The sequence below is a fragment of the Sorex fumeus genome, unplaced genomic scaffold (assembly GCF_029834395.1).
Source record: "Sorex fumeus unplaced genomic scaffold, SorFum_2.1 ptg000007l, whole genome shotgun sequence".
In the NCBI taxonomy this organism is placed as follows: domain Eukaryota; kingdom Metazoa; phylum Chordata; class Mammalia; order Eulipotyphla; family Soricidae; genus Sorex; species Sorex fumeus.
Genome location: NW_026606064.1, coordinates 22,545,239 through 22,561,864, shown reverse-complemented (window position 1 = coordinate 22,561,864; position 16,626 = coordinate 22,545,239). Strand labels below are relative to the sequence as shown.

The window sequence follows — 16,626 nt, the reverse complement described above, 5'->3', positions numbered from 1 at the left end:
AACATGTTACTGATATTATAAATTTTATTAGATGTACATGATTTTATTAAAATTTATTAAATTGTATACTTTAACAAATGTTCATTATAATTCTACCTGATAAGACATAATTTCCATTCCAATTTTATCCAGTGCAAAGTCATATGCTTGAGCCATTTTTTCTCTGAAATGAATGAAAAATTTTATTGTTATGAAACGTACCTATAAATATGTCATAACAACTTTTTATTATATCACAAGAATATCAGAACCCTTTGTATTAACAAGGAAATTTTTGCAAATGTATAGAGCAGTTCAAAGCAGCTCCTTTGTTTACTGAGTTTATAAAAAATAAGGCCTATATTTTATTTTTTTATTCTTTAAATAGCATAATCTCCTGTTTTACATTGTTTTATATTGAAGTCACACCTGGTTCTGACCAAGGAAGTACGTTATGTCCTATGATCTACTAGTTCCAAATAAAAAATCTGGGAGAAAAGACTTCCTCCTCAAAAGGAAACAAAAATTAAAATAAAAATTATTTTTATAAAAGAGCCAGAACAACAGTACATCCGGTAGGGCACTTGCTTTCATGATCAAACTGGGTTTGATCCTTGGCATCCCATATACTTCCCAGAACCCGCCAGGAGTGATCCTTGAGTGCAATCAGTAGTAAGCCCTGGGCACCACTGAGTGTGGCCCAAAACTCATCCGCACCTTCCTAAAATTTCTGTTCATGGAGTAACCTTCCTTTCTATCTTTTGATCTATCTGATAGAGAATACAGATGGACTGAGATGGATAGGTAGGATTTTGGAGTTTTTGTTTTGAAATCATAATAGGGAGTCCAACTTACAAAAAAAAATTATGGGGCCAGAGAGATAGCACAGCAGGTAGGGCTCTTGCTTTGCATGCAGCTGACCCAGGTTTTATCCCTGGCATTCCATGTAGTCCCCCAAGCACCACCAGAAGTGATTCCTGATTGCAGAGCGAGGAGTAACTCCTGAGTATTGCTAGGTGTGACCCCCCAAAACAAAACAAAACAAAAACAATAAAATTTCTCAAAGATGCCTTAGATACTAATGTAGCACAGTGCATTATACCCTGCCATGTGCTGGTGTTATGACAAGTAATAAGCGTAACTTGATTAAATTTGACACGTCTGTGAACAAAATGATTTGGTGTTACAATTTACAGTGTTTTGATATAGAAAAGGGAATTGGATGATTCAATTCTAATATCCATGGCTTTCTCTCTTTAATTCAAATATATTTTTTCCCAAGCGTTACCAAATCCTGACTTTTAGTCCTCCCTGTCCCCACCTTGAGTAAAGAGCATGTCTGAGTTTCTACAGAATTTACTGTTTATCCAGAGATTACTTGTGTTATGACCTTGATTTAACTTACTTGTAACTTGGTAGTTTACCCTTGGTTTCTCGAACATATGAAAGATAACACTTCCACAAATCAATGTGCAAAACTTTCATAAGGCATCTCTGAAATAACTAAAACAAAAGAAAACATAAAAATCCTCAGTTGAATAAATTTCATACCATGGGAAAGGATGAAATGGAACAAAAAAAAAAATTAGCTCCTTCAATGAATTTATCTTCTTAAGACCTAAGTGGCAAATATTAACTTCCTCTTTTCATTTTAGCTCATCAGAAACATTTTAAAGATTCTGGTCAGTAGACTATATTTTCTATATCTAAAAATATTAACTTTCAGGCCAGTAAGCTAGAACAGAGGGTAGGGCTCTTCCCTTTACAGGCGGCTAATTCTGGTTAGATTCCAGCAATTCATTTGGTTCCCATAATATCACTAGAAATAAATCCTGTGCATACACCCTAAACACTGCTAAGTGTGGCCCAAACCTCCACCCCTATTTTTAATTTCAGTAAATTTTAATTTTTTCCATGAGTTTTATTATTTTGCATTTTGAAGCATGTGAAAGTTGAAAAAACACAAAGAACTCCAAATAATCATGACTTAGAATATTTGCTTATATACTGTTTAAGCTAACTCACCTTTTCAACCTTGTCATAATTTTTAGCTTTAATCTGAAGAGAAACAGAAAGAAAAAGGATTAAAATCACTTTTCAGATTATTAGATTATCTTTTAGCAGTTGTTGCAAATTCTCCTGTTTTCCAATTATTTGCCTTTGGAGAATATTTTGAACTTAACAGTAAATATTGCAAATATTTTTATGTGACCTGATTCTATACAGCTAACATTTTAAAATCTTTTTATACAGAAAATTTCTAAATTAAAAATTATGTAGACCTTGGGAAATGCCTCACGGGACTGAACAAGGCATTGCACAAGGCAGGCTGGTTTTGGATCTCCAGCACCACATGGTCCCCTGAGTGCCACAAGGGCAACCCACAGATAACAAGGTGGAAGAGCCCCCAAACATGCTTAGTTGTAGCATAAACACAAAAATGTATGTGATAGTCCTAAGATGAAATGTATATATATAAATATATAAAAGTTTTCTTGAATAGGGTGGGCTGGAGCAATAGCACAGTGGTAGGGCGTTTGCCTTACTAGCGGCCAACATGGCTGACCCCAGTTCGATTCCTCCGCCACTCTCGGAGAGCCCGGCAAGCTACTGAGAGTATCTCGCCCACACGGCAGAGCCTGACAAGCTACCCGTGACATAGTTGATATGCCAAACATAGTAACAACAAGTCTCATGATGGAGACGTTACTGGGCCCGCTCGAGCAAATTGATGAACAACGGGAGGACTGTGACCATGACCGTGACTTGAATAGGGTTATTATTAGGACAATCTGAATAGAGTGGCAAAAAAGAATTGGCTAATTTTACTATAAATCAACCTAGCTCATTCTAAGCACTGCTACCACTGAGTACAAGACACGAATCATCTGCCCCTATTCTCAGTGTCAAGGATACAGAGAAGTATGGCGGGGGTGGGGGGGTGGGAGGGTGGGGGTGGGTGGGGGGAATGGACGGGGGGGGGGGGGCGGACTAGGGGCCAATTAGGAAGAGAATGAACATGCCAGAATTTGCAAAAGATTTCTTGGCATAAGTAAAGAAATTTTAAAATGAGGTATTAGACTGGTAAATAAAGAAATTCTGAGCAGAACAATATGCAAATACCAAAGTATTACATTTAACCTTTATTCATTAGTTGGAAGATGGGCTATTCAATCATAGAATATAAAAAAGAATTTCTTTGTGCCTGACAGACGAATAATTTGATTGATGGCAGAAATCTTGGCTTGAAATCCTATTCTCAGTTGCATACCTGTATTCTCACTATTTTGACTGAAAGTACTGCAGATGAGAATTTTGATAATCTCTTGATAATTTTCTCTCCAATTCGTTAAGATTTCACCTTGAACTTCAGAATTCATAAATGCCAACCAGATAAGTCTTAGCTCACTGACGCAAGTTTATTATGGCTCTGGAGTCAGACCTCTTTGGATTTACAGGCTCACTTAACCTTTTCCTGATTTGAGTAGCTATTTTCTAAGTGTTGAGAAACACAATGAGTAATGTGAAGCCATTAGTAGTCCCAGCAGTGTGGCATTTGGCAATTATCATCGTGAATTCTGCCTATCAATCACATGTTCTTTGAGGTTATTTTGATTAGAGCTTTATACACTTTTTGTTTAAAAAATTATTTTCTCTTTGTTAACTTTTTGTCTTTCTACAATTCTTACCATACAAATTAGGTAACTATTCTTTCCTCAAAATCTTATTTAACTCCATCTTTGAAATTTTGCAGAGTTTAAAATTATTTTTCACTACATTTTTCAGGACACAAATTTGTCTCCATGTTACCATTCTATTTACTTCATCTAATATACTGATGTCACTGGTTAAAAATAATAATTCATCTATAGACCAAACATGATTGCCACTCAGTGCCTCTCTTGCAGACCACAGAACCCAAAAGGAGAGAGAGAGAACAAAAGGGAATGCCCTGCCACAGAGGCAGGGTGGGATGGGGGGATAGGAGGTGGAAGGGATACTGGTGGTGGAAAATGGGCACTGGTGGAGGGATGAGTACTTGATCATTGTATAACTGAAACCCAAGCACAAAAATTTGTAAGTCTATAACTGTACCTCATGGTGTTTTACTAATAAAAAATAAATTTTAAAAAAATAATGATTCATGGGGGCTGGAGAGATAGCACAGCGGGTAGGGCGTTTGCCTTGCATGCGGCCAACCCAAGTTCGATTCCCAGCATCCCATATGGTCCGCTGAGCACCGCCAGGAGTAACTACTGAGTGCAGAGCCAGGAGTAACCCCTGTGCATTGCCGGGTGCGACCCAAAAAAAAAAAAAAAAGATTCATGAGGTTAGGGATATAGCTCAGCAGTAGAGCACTGCTTTGCATGTGTGAGGCTCTGGATTTGGTTCCAGCACCACAAAAAGTAAAAATAAAAAATAAGAGTTCAAGTGCAGTTGCAGTAGTACAGTGGGAAAGGTGTTTGCCTTGCACATGGCTGAAACCTAGCAGCCCTTATGACCACTGGAGTCCACCAGGAATGATTCCTGAGAATAGAGCCAGGAGTAAGCCCTGAGCAGCACAGGGTATGGCCTGAAAACCAAACCAACCAAACAAACAAAAACAACCATAACATTTGCTGGGTTTATTTTACTTTGTTCAAGTTACTGCCTTTCTTCCAATTTTATTGGGGGACTGTCCAACAGTTTTATTTTGTATCCCTTCCTCACCGTTGGATCTTCAGATGTGCAGTTTTTTAATCTATATGCAGAAATTCAATATTGGCAATGGCCCCTTCACTAGAAAGTGTAGATAGTAAATTGATTACTAAGAACCAGAAAGCAATCTTTGTTTAAAAGTAGGACTCAGACTGTTTTTCATTTATGGGGTTGTTTTATTTTTGGTTTCCTAGAGGCTAGCATGACTTAAATATTCTTCTGGGGTAGAAAGGTGCTCAAGAAGCCAGAAAGAGAATAGTCCTTCCTATCACCATCAAGGAAACTGAAATGGTAATCAAAAGTCTTCCCCAAAACAAAAGCTCAGGCCCAGACGAATTCACTACTGAATTCTTTCAAATTTAAACAGGACCTATTGTCAATCCTTTTCAAACTCTTTCAGGAAACTGAAGAAAGAGAAACACTCCCAAACAGTTTTTAAAGAGGCAAATATCACCCTCATGCCCAAAACAGACAGAAACTCCACAAAAAAGGAAAATTTCAGACATCCCGGATGAACACAGAAAATCCTCAACAAAATACTAGCAAATAGAATCCAACGACGTTAAAAAAAAAAATCATACACCATGACCAAACAGGATTCATCCCAGGGATGCAAGGATGATTTAACAGTCACAAGTCAATCAACGTAATAAAACTTATCAACAAAAGAAAAACCACATATTACCAATAGATGCAGAAAAAGCTTTCAGCACTCATTCATGATAAAAATTCTGAATAAAATGGGATTCGAAGAAGCTTTCCTCAATATAGTCAAAGCCATCTACTACAAGCCCGAAAGCAAGCATTATTCCCAATAGGGAAAACCTTCCCTCTAAGTCTTCCCTCTAAGATTGGGGAGAAGACAAGGTTGTCCAACTCGCCATTTCTATTCAATATAGTGGTGGAAATACTTACCAGTTAGGGAAGAAAAAGATATTAAGGGCATTCAGATAGGAAAGGAAGAAATCAAGCTCTCACTATTTGCAGATGACATGATACTATACTTAGAGAACCCTAAAGTCTCTACCAAAAAGCTCTTAGAAACCACAGATTTGTCAAGTAGAGTGGCAGGTTACAAAATCAATACTCAAAAGTCCATGGCTTTCCTATCCACAAATAATGGGGGAAAAAAGTGATATATATAAAACCCTGTTCACAATTGTGCCACAGAAAATCAGAATCACCTTAACTAAGGAAGTAAAGAACCTGTACAAAGAAAACTACAAAACGTTACTTCAAGAAATAAAAGAGGATAAGAGGAAATGAAAATATATCCCCTGCTCATGGACTGGGAGAATTAACATCGTCAAAATGGCAATACTCCCCAAAGCATTATAGAGTTTCAATGCAGTTCCTATAATAATACCCATGACACTTTTCCAAGAAATTGATCAAACACTCCTGAAATTCATATGGAACAATAACCCCCCAAGAATAGCTAAAACAATTCTTGGGAAAAAGACAGGAGGCACCACCTTCCCTAACATCAAACTCTACTACAAAGCAGTAGTAATTAAAACAGCATGGTATTGGAATAAAGACCTGCAGACCAATGAAATAAGGTTAAATAGCCTGGCACAGACCATAAAATATATGATTAACTAATTTTTGATAAGGGAGCAAGAAATATGAAGTAGAGCAAGGAAAGCCTCTTTAACAAGTGATGCTGTGAAAACTGGACAGCCACATGCAAAAATAAATAAACCCTGACCTCTACCTTATGCCATGCACAAACGTCAGATCAAAATAAAGACTTTGGGGCTGGAGTGATAGTACAGAGGATAGGGTGTTTGCCTTGCACGCAGCCAACCCAAGTTCGATTCCCAGCATCTCATATGGTTCCCCGAGCACTGCCAGGAGTAATTCCTGAGTGCAAAGTTAGGAGTAACTCCTGTGCATCACGGTGCGTGACCCAAAAAGAAAAAAAAAAATTAAAGACCCAAACATCAGACCTGAATCCATAAGGTACATGGAAGAAATAATAAGCAAAATCCACCATGACAGTGAACTCAAGGCATCTTCAAAGATGAAACACTGCTGACCAAACAAAGTGGAAGCAAAGATTAACAAATGGGACTACATTAAACCAAGAAGCTTCTGCACCTCGAAAGTCCAAGAACAGACGTATGGATAAAGAAATTATGGCACATCTACACAATGCCAAGATACAGAGATAGTCCATGGAATTAGAAAAACCATTCATCCAATACCTATCTGATAAGGGGTTAATATCAAAGATATACAAGGAACTGGTAGAACTTTAAAAAAAAAAAAAGAACAGCCCCATCCAAAAAACGGGGAGAAGAAATGAACAGAAACTTTCTCAAAAATGAAATTCAAATGGCCAAAAGGCACATGAAAAAATTCTCTACATAACTAATCATCAGGGAGGTGCAAATCAAAATAACAATGAGATATCTCACACTACAGAGACTGGCACACATACAAATGGAACAACCAGTGCTGGCACAGATGCAGGGAGAAAAGGACCCTCATTCATTGCTGGTGAGAATGCCAACTGGTTCAGTCTTTTTGAAAATAATGTAGACATTCCTCAAAAAACTAAAAATTGTGTTCCCATTTGACCCAGCAATAGCACTTCTGGGAATATAACCTGGGGGTACAAAAACACAGCAGAAACACCATCTGCATTTCTATGTTCACTGCAGCATTATTCACAATAGCCAGAATCTGGAAACAACTTGAATGTCCAAGAACAGACATATGGATAAAGAAATTATGGCACATCTTCACAATGACTACTACACAGCTACTGGGGAACTTGCCTATAGATAGACTTGAAGAGTATCATGCTGAGTGAAATGAATCATTATCAGTCCCTCACCTTCTGATTCATTTCACTCAGTATGATAATCTTCAAGTCTATCTATAGGCAAATTCCCCAATAGCTGTGTAGTAGTCATTGTGTAGAGGGCTGGAGTGATTGCACAGTGGGTAGGGCGTTTGCCTTGCATGCGGCCGATGGCCGACCCAAGTTCAATTCCTTTGCCCCTCCCAGAGAGCCCAGCAAGCAATCGAGAATATCTCAACAGCACAGCAAAGCCTGGCAAGCTACCTGTGATGTATTTGATATGCCAAACACAGTAAGTCTCACAATGTTACTGGGCCCGCTTGAGCAAATCAATGAACAATGGGAGGACAGTGACAGTGATATATGTGTACAGATACATACATACATATATATACACATATAGATATACAAAAGTATGAAACTAATATCCAAGGCCAGGAAAAAGAGGCCAGGATGACTGGTTAATGGTTAACAGTGTGGGAGATGGAGGATAATTAAGATACAGAAGGGTCCGTTCCAATACTCTGGATAAGAAATGAGTGTTAAAAGCAGATAAAGGGATATAGATGATAACCTTTCAGCATCTGTAACACACACTATAATGCCTAAAATGAGAGAGAGAAAGAGAGAGAAGAGAGGTGCCTGCCATAGAGGCAGGCTGGGGTTGGGGAGGAGTGGCTTGAAAGGGTAGGCGGGAAACTGGGGACACAGGTGCTGGAAAATTACACTGGTAGGGAGATGGGTCTTGGAACATTGTATGACTGAAATACAATCATGAACAACTTTGTAATGCTCTATCTCACAGTGATTCAATTAAAAAAAATTCAGAAAGATAGCATAAGGAGTGAGTGGTTTACCTGGCATATGGCTGACCCAGGTTTGATCCCTGGCACCCCCATATGATCCCCTTGCTCCACCAGGAGTGATCCCTGAGTGCAGAACCAGAAGCAAACCCTGAGCACCATCACATATGGCCCCACAACAATAAAAGACACTCGAGTCCCAAGCATTTCTCTGGGTCAGTTTTTCTGTTTTGGAGGTGGGCACATAGCCAGTACTCACAGGCTACTCCTGCTCTGTGTTCAGAAGCCACCACTGAAGAAACTCAGAATGTATGTGGTGCTGGGAATCTGACCAGGATGAGCCACATGAAAGGCAAGAACCTTAACCCTCACCTCCCTTCAGATAGACATTACAAGAGGCAAAGTGGCACAGAATGGCCCACAATGTGACACAGAACCCAAGCCCTCAGGTGAGTTTATTCAGTCTTTTATGATCTTTGAATTTAAGTAAAGCAAGGTTTTTCTTAAATAGTTTCTTATTTTCATCAATTATTTCCTTAGTATTAGTTCAATCCACACATAAAAAGACATTACTAATATAGAAACTCTCTGCTTTAAATATATGGCTGATGAATGTTATTCATCAATTCCATGAATAAAAATTGAGACCTGAGATAGTAACGGGATTAAGGCGTATACTTTTCACATGGCTAACCCCAATTCATTCGCCAACAAATTTCCCAAGCACTGGTGGATACAACCATGGTGGTCCCCTGAGCATTGTTTGGGAGGCCCCCCTACCCAATTTCCTCCCATAGAGCCTACACTAGCATTATCATGACAAATATGATGGTGGTGGTACTTAGATTTTTGTGGTGCCAGAGATTAAAGACATGACCTCATTTATGCCACAATATACATTTTACCACTGATCCACACCCTGGTCCATATACTCTGATTTCTCAAACTGTTACTCATCAAAACATGTATTTCAGGGGCTGGAGAAACAGTATAGCAGGGTGCTTGGCTGGCATGCAGCCAACCCGGGATCTATTCCTGGCATTCCATATGGTCCCCTGAGAACCAACTGGAGTGATTCTTGAGGTCAGAACAAGGAATAAGAACAAGGAATAAGGCCTGAGCAACATCAGGTGTGACCCCTCACCTGAATTTTTTTTTAATTTAAATATACATATGTGTGTATACACACACACACACACACACACACACACACACACACACACCCAATAGCTGTAGAGATAGCATAGTGGATATGGTGTTTGTCTTGTATGTGACTGACTCAGGTTCGATCCCAGGCACCCCATATGGTCTCCTGAGTCTGCCAGGAGTGAACCCTGAGGGTAGAGTCAGGAGAAAGCACTGTGCGCAGCTGGGTGTGGCCCAAAATCAAACAAAACTTATGTACCAACCAGCTTTGAAGACAGTATGATAAAATGAAAAGAATCTCTCCCATAATGAGCATTCCCATTTATAAAAGTGGAATGGTAATAATACCCTCTACTATACAGGGCTTCCAAGAATTGGAAGAAAATAAAACACTCAAATATTCTATGCAATATATATCATATGCTCTAATATAATTATGAGCCAAGTGAATATAAAATTTAATTTTATCTTCCTTAAAGAGCTCTGTAAACTATATACCCATGAAAAGTAATCATTATACTGGTCCCAAAGGAAAGAAAAGCAAAGATATTCTGCAAGACATATTCAGATTCCATTACTGTTAAAACTAGCACATGAAAACATAACATTCATTACTCATCCAACTACTAGTTCCTTTTATAAGGTTATTATCCTAGGTAATAGATACTAGTCAATATATAGTCTTACCTATAAGTTACTCACAGTTTTAAAATTAAAAATTTTTTAGTTTTGGCTTTTGAGCGAAACTCAACTGTACTCAAGTTTTACTCTGGGACATGCACTCAGGGATTACTCCTGGGACCATATGGGATGCTAGGGATCAAACCCAGGATGGCCTCATGCAAAGCAAATGCCCACCCACTGCACTATTGTTCCAGGTCCAGATTGAATATTCTTAAAATAATCTGCAGTTATATACATTTGTACAGAAATAGACCTGAAAAAGCCAGCTTTAATTTTTTAAAGAAAATGATTAATGCTTTCAATCTTGTTCTATTTTTGTAGTGACTCTCAGATCTACCATTAAACTAATGCAGTCTTTGAATAGATTAGAAATATTAAAATATGAATGTTTATGTATGATAGAAGTCTTCAAATTTCTGTAGTGTAGTTAGGACTTTAAAAAATTAAGGTTAGGGCCTGGCGAGACAGTAAAGTGGAAGGGCTCATCTTTTTGTTGGTGTTTTTTTGGGGGAGGGAGGCTCACACTTGGCAATGCTCAGGGGTTACTCTTGGCTCTGCACTCAGGAATTTCTCCTGGCAGTGCTAGAGGGACCATACGGGACACCAGGAATTGAAAGAATGACTCGTCTTGTATGTGGTAGACCGGGTTTAATCCCTGGCACTCCATACGGTGCCCTGAGCCTACCAGGAGTAATACCTGAGTGCAGAGTTAGGAGTAAGCTCTGAATACCATGGCACTGTAGCACTGTCCTCCCGTTGTTCATTGATTTGCTCGAGCGGGCCCAGTAACACCTCCATTGTGAGACCTGTTGTTACTGTGTTTGGCATTTCGAATACATAACGGGGAGCTTGCCAGGCTCTCCAAGGAGGCGGAGGAATTGAACCAGGGTCTGCCGGGTCGACTGCGTGCAAGGCAAAGGCCCTACCTGCTGGGCATGTGACCCAAAACCAAAGCAAAATTAAAGTTATTCTTTTGGGGGCATACCAAGTGGTATTCAAAAGTAAGCTCAGTTTACTTCTGGCTCTTTGCTTAGGGATAACTCCTGGTGGTATTAGTGGTGGTATTTCCTTGGTATTAGTTCAATACACACATAAAAAGACATTACTAATATAGAAACTCTTTGCTTTAAATATGTGGCTGATGACTGTTATTCATCAATTCAATGAAAATTGAGACCTGAGATAGTAACGGGATTAAGGCGTATACTTTTCACATGGCTAACATTTTCATATGCAGTGCCAGCAATCAAATTGGGTTGGCTGCATGCAAGGTAAACAATTTCCTGGCTGTACTATTCCTCCAGCCCCAAACTTTTAATTATCTAAATATTATTTTTAGAAGTATACTTTAAAAAATTTTGAATTGTCAATATTATTTTATAATGGGGAAGATAATTGGAATATTGCCAAGGTTTACTTTTTCTTTTGCTTTTGTTTGCAATCAAACTGAGTCTCATTGCTGTGCAGTATAATCTCTATCAGTCACATTCCCTGCTAAGACTGACTTGTTTTCATTGTTTTTTGTGATTCCGTGGATTAATAAAAGAATCTCACAAATGCACAGTTAGTGCTCTATAGTTGAAGTTTCTTAGCTATCAAGATATGCTTTTAACTTTAAATGAGTAATTGGTAAAGAGTAAAAGTATTCATAAGCAAAACTCTTCTCCTCACAGCAAAAGCTGAAAGGGTTGGAGCTCATACAGGAGCCCTGGGTTCATACCTGGCACCTCGAGGTACCCGGAGCACTGCTGGGAGTGGCCCTTGAGAGCCACTGGGTGTGGCCATTAAAAAAGTCTGATACTTTTGAAGAATTCCCAGTTTCAGTTTTTTTGTAACTTCCACAAGTATTAACTGAACACTCTTTACAATCTAAAACTATCAGGGTTGGAGATACTTTGCCTTGCACGGGCCAACCAGGTTTGATCCCTGGCATCCCATATGGTCCCAAAAGCACTGTCAGGAGTAATTCCTGAGTGGAGAGCTAGGAGTAACACCTGAGCATCACCAAGTGTGACCCAAAACCAAAACCAAATTTAGATGTTATTTTGTAAAATGTACATCTTGTTAGAAGAAAAAATGACAAGCAGCCTTTGACAAACTGATAATGTCCATTTAAAAATTCTGTTGTGGGGCTGGAGCGATAGTACAGCAGGTAGGGCATTTGCCTCACACACGGTTGACCCAGGTTCGATTCCCAGTAACCCATATGGTCCCCCGAGCACCGCCAGGAGTAATTCCTGAGTGCAAAGCCAGGAGTAACCCCTGTGTATAGCCGGGTATGAACCAAAAAGAAAAAAAAATTTTGTTGTTTGGGGGCTGGAGCGATACTACAGCTGGTATGGTGTTTGCATGCACATGCCAGACCTGGGTTTGATCCCCACCATCCCATTTGGTCCCCTGATCACTGCCAGGAGTAATTCCTGAGTACAGAGCCAGAAATAACTACTGAGCATCACCGGGTATGACTAAAAATTTTTTAAAAATAAAATGCAAAAAATAAATAAAAATTCTGTTTTTTTTTTAGGGGGGAGTGTCAAACCAGGCAGTGCTCAGGGTTTACTCCTGGCAGGGCTTGGAGTCCCGGGGTTCTAACGCAGGTCAGCTATTTGCGAGGCAAGTGCACTATCCTTTATACTATCTCTCATGCTACTCATTTTAAAATCTTTACTTCAAAAAAATTCTTTTGCAGTGCTAGAGATATTTCAGGCCTTACACAGCAAGGTATGCATTCTACTACCATTGTCACATGCCTCACTTGGTAATGTGTATTTTTTAACAGCCATATCATTAGTGCCTCAATTTGTTTTCTATACTTTGGAGGAAAAAGTCTAAGTGTCAGAATATAAGAAATTTAAACATAGAACAAGACTGTATTACAGGAGTTAGGGGTGTAGCTCAAAGGGCTGGGGGAAATGTCTAGCATGAAGGAGATGAGTCCTATACCAGGCATCACACAGTCTCCTAGCACTGCCAGGACAGGTCCCCAAGCACCAAGCTGGAAGTAACCCTCAAGAAATGCTGGAAGTATCTGACCTCTCCCCACAATCTATCATAAATTGCAAATATAAGTAACAATACAATAAATGTAAGTGGTTAAAAACATGTAACAAGTAAACCGAACAATAGAACTCTGTAGCACTGTACTCCTGTTGTTCATTGATTTGCTCCAGCGGGCCTAGTAACATCTCCATTGTGAGACTTGCTGTTACTGAAAATCTAGAGAAAGAAGTTTGATGTATTTTGCTTAGACTTATATAGACATAAGGATGTCAATATTTGTGTTTTAAAACATTACTTAACAACAGAGATAGAACTAAGGCCCAAACTCAAGGCAGCTGCTTCAAGTGTCATGAGTAAATAAATGAGTGCACTGCAAATCCACATTTGTAATTTGTTCTCTTCATGTTTTCTAATGTATAACACATTTCCTTCTATTGCTTTTAAAAATTTATCTTAGAAGATTACAGAATGTAAGTTTTAATGAACTGGAAAATATTAAAGATTTACTAACAGATTTTTCAGTTGCTGGAGCAGAGCAACAGAATATTCTCCCTCCCACCACACAATCCCAATTTTAAGAAAAATCTATCAGGAAAGGAGGGTCTACAAAGTAGTTTATTTTTATTCAAAAAATGATTGCGTATCTATGTGACAGGCTCTCTTCCTAGCAGTGGAAACTTAGAGCAGATCAAACAAAAAAAAATTTTTTTTGCTATAGTACGAAGATGTTCATTTAAAGTGCATAACAATATATTTGGAAGCCTAAATAAACAAAAGCCTTGACTACATATACTGATTGGTTTGGTCCACACAACGGATTGGTCTAAACATATTTAATTTTACAAGCAAGGATGTATATTTATAAAACTGAGTGGAAATAGGTCCACACTTAAAGAATTAAAAAATAGAAACAATTGATATACTTATCTTCTGATTCGCGGCCGCGTGACATCTTATTATCTCATTCCTACTTTGGACAAACTGGCAAGCTACCAAAATTAACCTGCCCACACGGCAGAGTCTGGCAAACTCCCCGTGGCGTACCCAATATGCCAAATACCAGTAACAATGATGGGTCTCATTCTCCTAACCCTGAGAGAGCCTTTAATATGGCACTTTTTAAAAAAAAATCTCAGGGATAGAACGAAGGAGACGTTACTGGGGCCTGCTCGAGGCAATCGACGAATAACAGGATGGTCGTGATCATGATCTTCTGAGCAAGAGATACAAGCTCAGAATACATACAAAACTTATTACATCGGTCACTGTCTAAACTACACACTATCATTATTTATTTTTTTTGTTTTCTGATTACATGTAATAGTGTTCAGGAAACGAGGACAAGAATGGAACCCAAGCTCCAGTGAAGCATGCATTTGGTTCCTGTAAGTCCCAATGCATTTTATTTCTCTAACAATATCATGGCAGTCAAGAATGTGGGGTTTTATTTGATTTTGGCTGGGGGTGGGGAGGTACACCCATAAGTGCCCAGATCTTACTGTGGCTCTGTGCTCGTGTCACTCCTGGTGGTGCTAGGACCATATGGAGTTAAAGCCGAGCACTTTGACCCCTATGCTCTCCTGTCCAGGTCTTGTTTCATAAGAGACAAAGAAAAAACTGTTTCCATAAAGTTTCTCCTCTGTAATTCCTTTGTATTTTTCTAGTTATGAACATCTCCACTTCAAATAACTTGGTTCTGTTTCAAACTTTACAATTTTGTATATATGGCCTAGTTTTGACACAACTACTGGTAGGCTACCATATCATCCTCTCTAAATCAATGGTATAGGACAGAGAGATTGTATGGAGTAACCAAGAGCAAAACAAAGAGTATGCATTGAGCACAGCCAGGTGTGGCCCCAAACGACCTCCTTCCAACTCCCCACCTAAATTGATGTTTTGGGCACACCCACCTGTATTCTGGGCTTACTCCTGGCTCTGTGCTCAGGGATCACTTCTGGAGAATCATATATGGTTCCAGGGTTTAACACAGCATCAACTGCATGCAAGGCAAGTGCCTTACCTGCTGTATAATCTCTCCAGTTTAGATCAGAAATTTTTTATTATTTGAGCGACTGTCTTGATATTTTTTAAAAAATAACTATTTCTAATACAAATATACTATAACTCAATTCTAGTTTTCTCAATACAACAAGCATAGTTTATGTGTGTTGTTACTGAAATTACTTTGATGTTTCTTTAAAAAATCTTTACCAGGGGTGAGGTATATAGCTCAACAGTAATATACTGGCCTTTCATATGTAAGCCACTGGGTTTAATTCCCAGCACCATGACAAAAAATAAATATGTATGTTTGTGTATATATACATATGTATGTATATATAAAAACATAACAAAGCCAAGAAAATAGCTATAAAACAAAAAAGCTTGAGTGCTTGCTTTGCGTACGGGAGTTGCAAATTCAATTTCTGACAGCATATATCACAGTACAAAAACAAAAAGAATTTAGTAGATAATCTCTTCATAAGCAAAATCACTTATTTAGTAGTCGCTTGCTCTACTTTTCAATACCTATTGTCTTTTACTAAAATTGAGGGCTTTTTTTTTTGCCACATGTGGTGGTACTCAGGGGACCATACGTGGTGTTGGGGATTGAACCTGGGTGGCTACATGCAAAACAAGTGCCAACCCCCCACCCCCCCATACTAACTCTCTGGCTCCTATTTTTACTGAATTCTGAAGCATACACACACACACACACACACACACACACACGGCTCAATTTTAAAGATCATGCTAGGAATCTTTGACAGTAACTAACACAAGCTTTAAAGGTGGATCTAAAAACTCATAACAAATGTGTAGAAAGGAGAAGAGCAATAGTATGGCAGGTTGGGCGCTCCCAGGTTTGATGGTTATACAATCATGAAAAGTTCCTCTCTTCCTCCATCTTTTTTATTAATTTGGTACGCCTTTATGCTTAATGTTTACTCTAATAAATGTATTTTTTCAGTACTCCAAGTATTATTCCACTGCCTTTCAAAATAAGCCAACATAAAAAATAAGCAAACAAAAAGGCTGTAGAGGTAGTTCAAGAGGTAGAGCACATTCCTGGCATATGCAAGATCCAGAGTTCAACAGCACATGCCTCAACCCATACCCCAGGTAGTCTCTATTAAAAAAAAAAAAATCTTAACAAGGGGTTGGGGCTGCTGTTCAGTGGTAAAGTCTATTCCTCATGTGTATGAGGCCCTGTGTTACATCCTCAGTCAATATCCCACCTCCAATCTATCCCTGCTTATATTCATTCAAAGTTTCTTCTGGAGGGCTGGAAGGATAGTACATCAGCTAAAGTGTTTATCTTGCATGTGGCTAACCTGGCTTGATCCCTGGCATCCCATATGTCCCTCAAGACTTCCAGGAGTGATCTCTTAGCAGAGAGCCAGGAGCAAGTCTTTCTTCTGGAGGGATCAGATAGTACAGTGGTAAGGTGCTTGCCTTGCACATACATGTCCTGTGTTCAAACCCTGGCACCCCATAGGT

General features: G+C 38.9%; 1 protein-coding gene across 1 annotated transcript in view; it reads right to left on the bottom strand.

The window, feature by feature from the left end:
- Positions 1-16,626, bottom strand: part of CSTF3 (cleavage stimulation factor subunit 3) — a 94,640-nt gene that overhangs the window by 24,032 nt on the left and 53,982 nt on the right. Inside the window, exons 4-6 of the mRNA XM_056133132.1 lie at positions 2,005-2,037; positions 1,385-1,482; positions 97-163 (exon numbers count right to left, since the gene is read on the bottom strand). Coding sequence (XP_055989107.1) covers positions 97-163; positions 1,385-1,482; positions 2,005-2,037 — 198 coding nt within the window. The remainder of the gene's footprint in view (positions 1-96; positions 164-1,384; positions 1,483-2,004; positions 2,038-16,626) is intronic.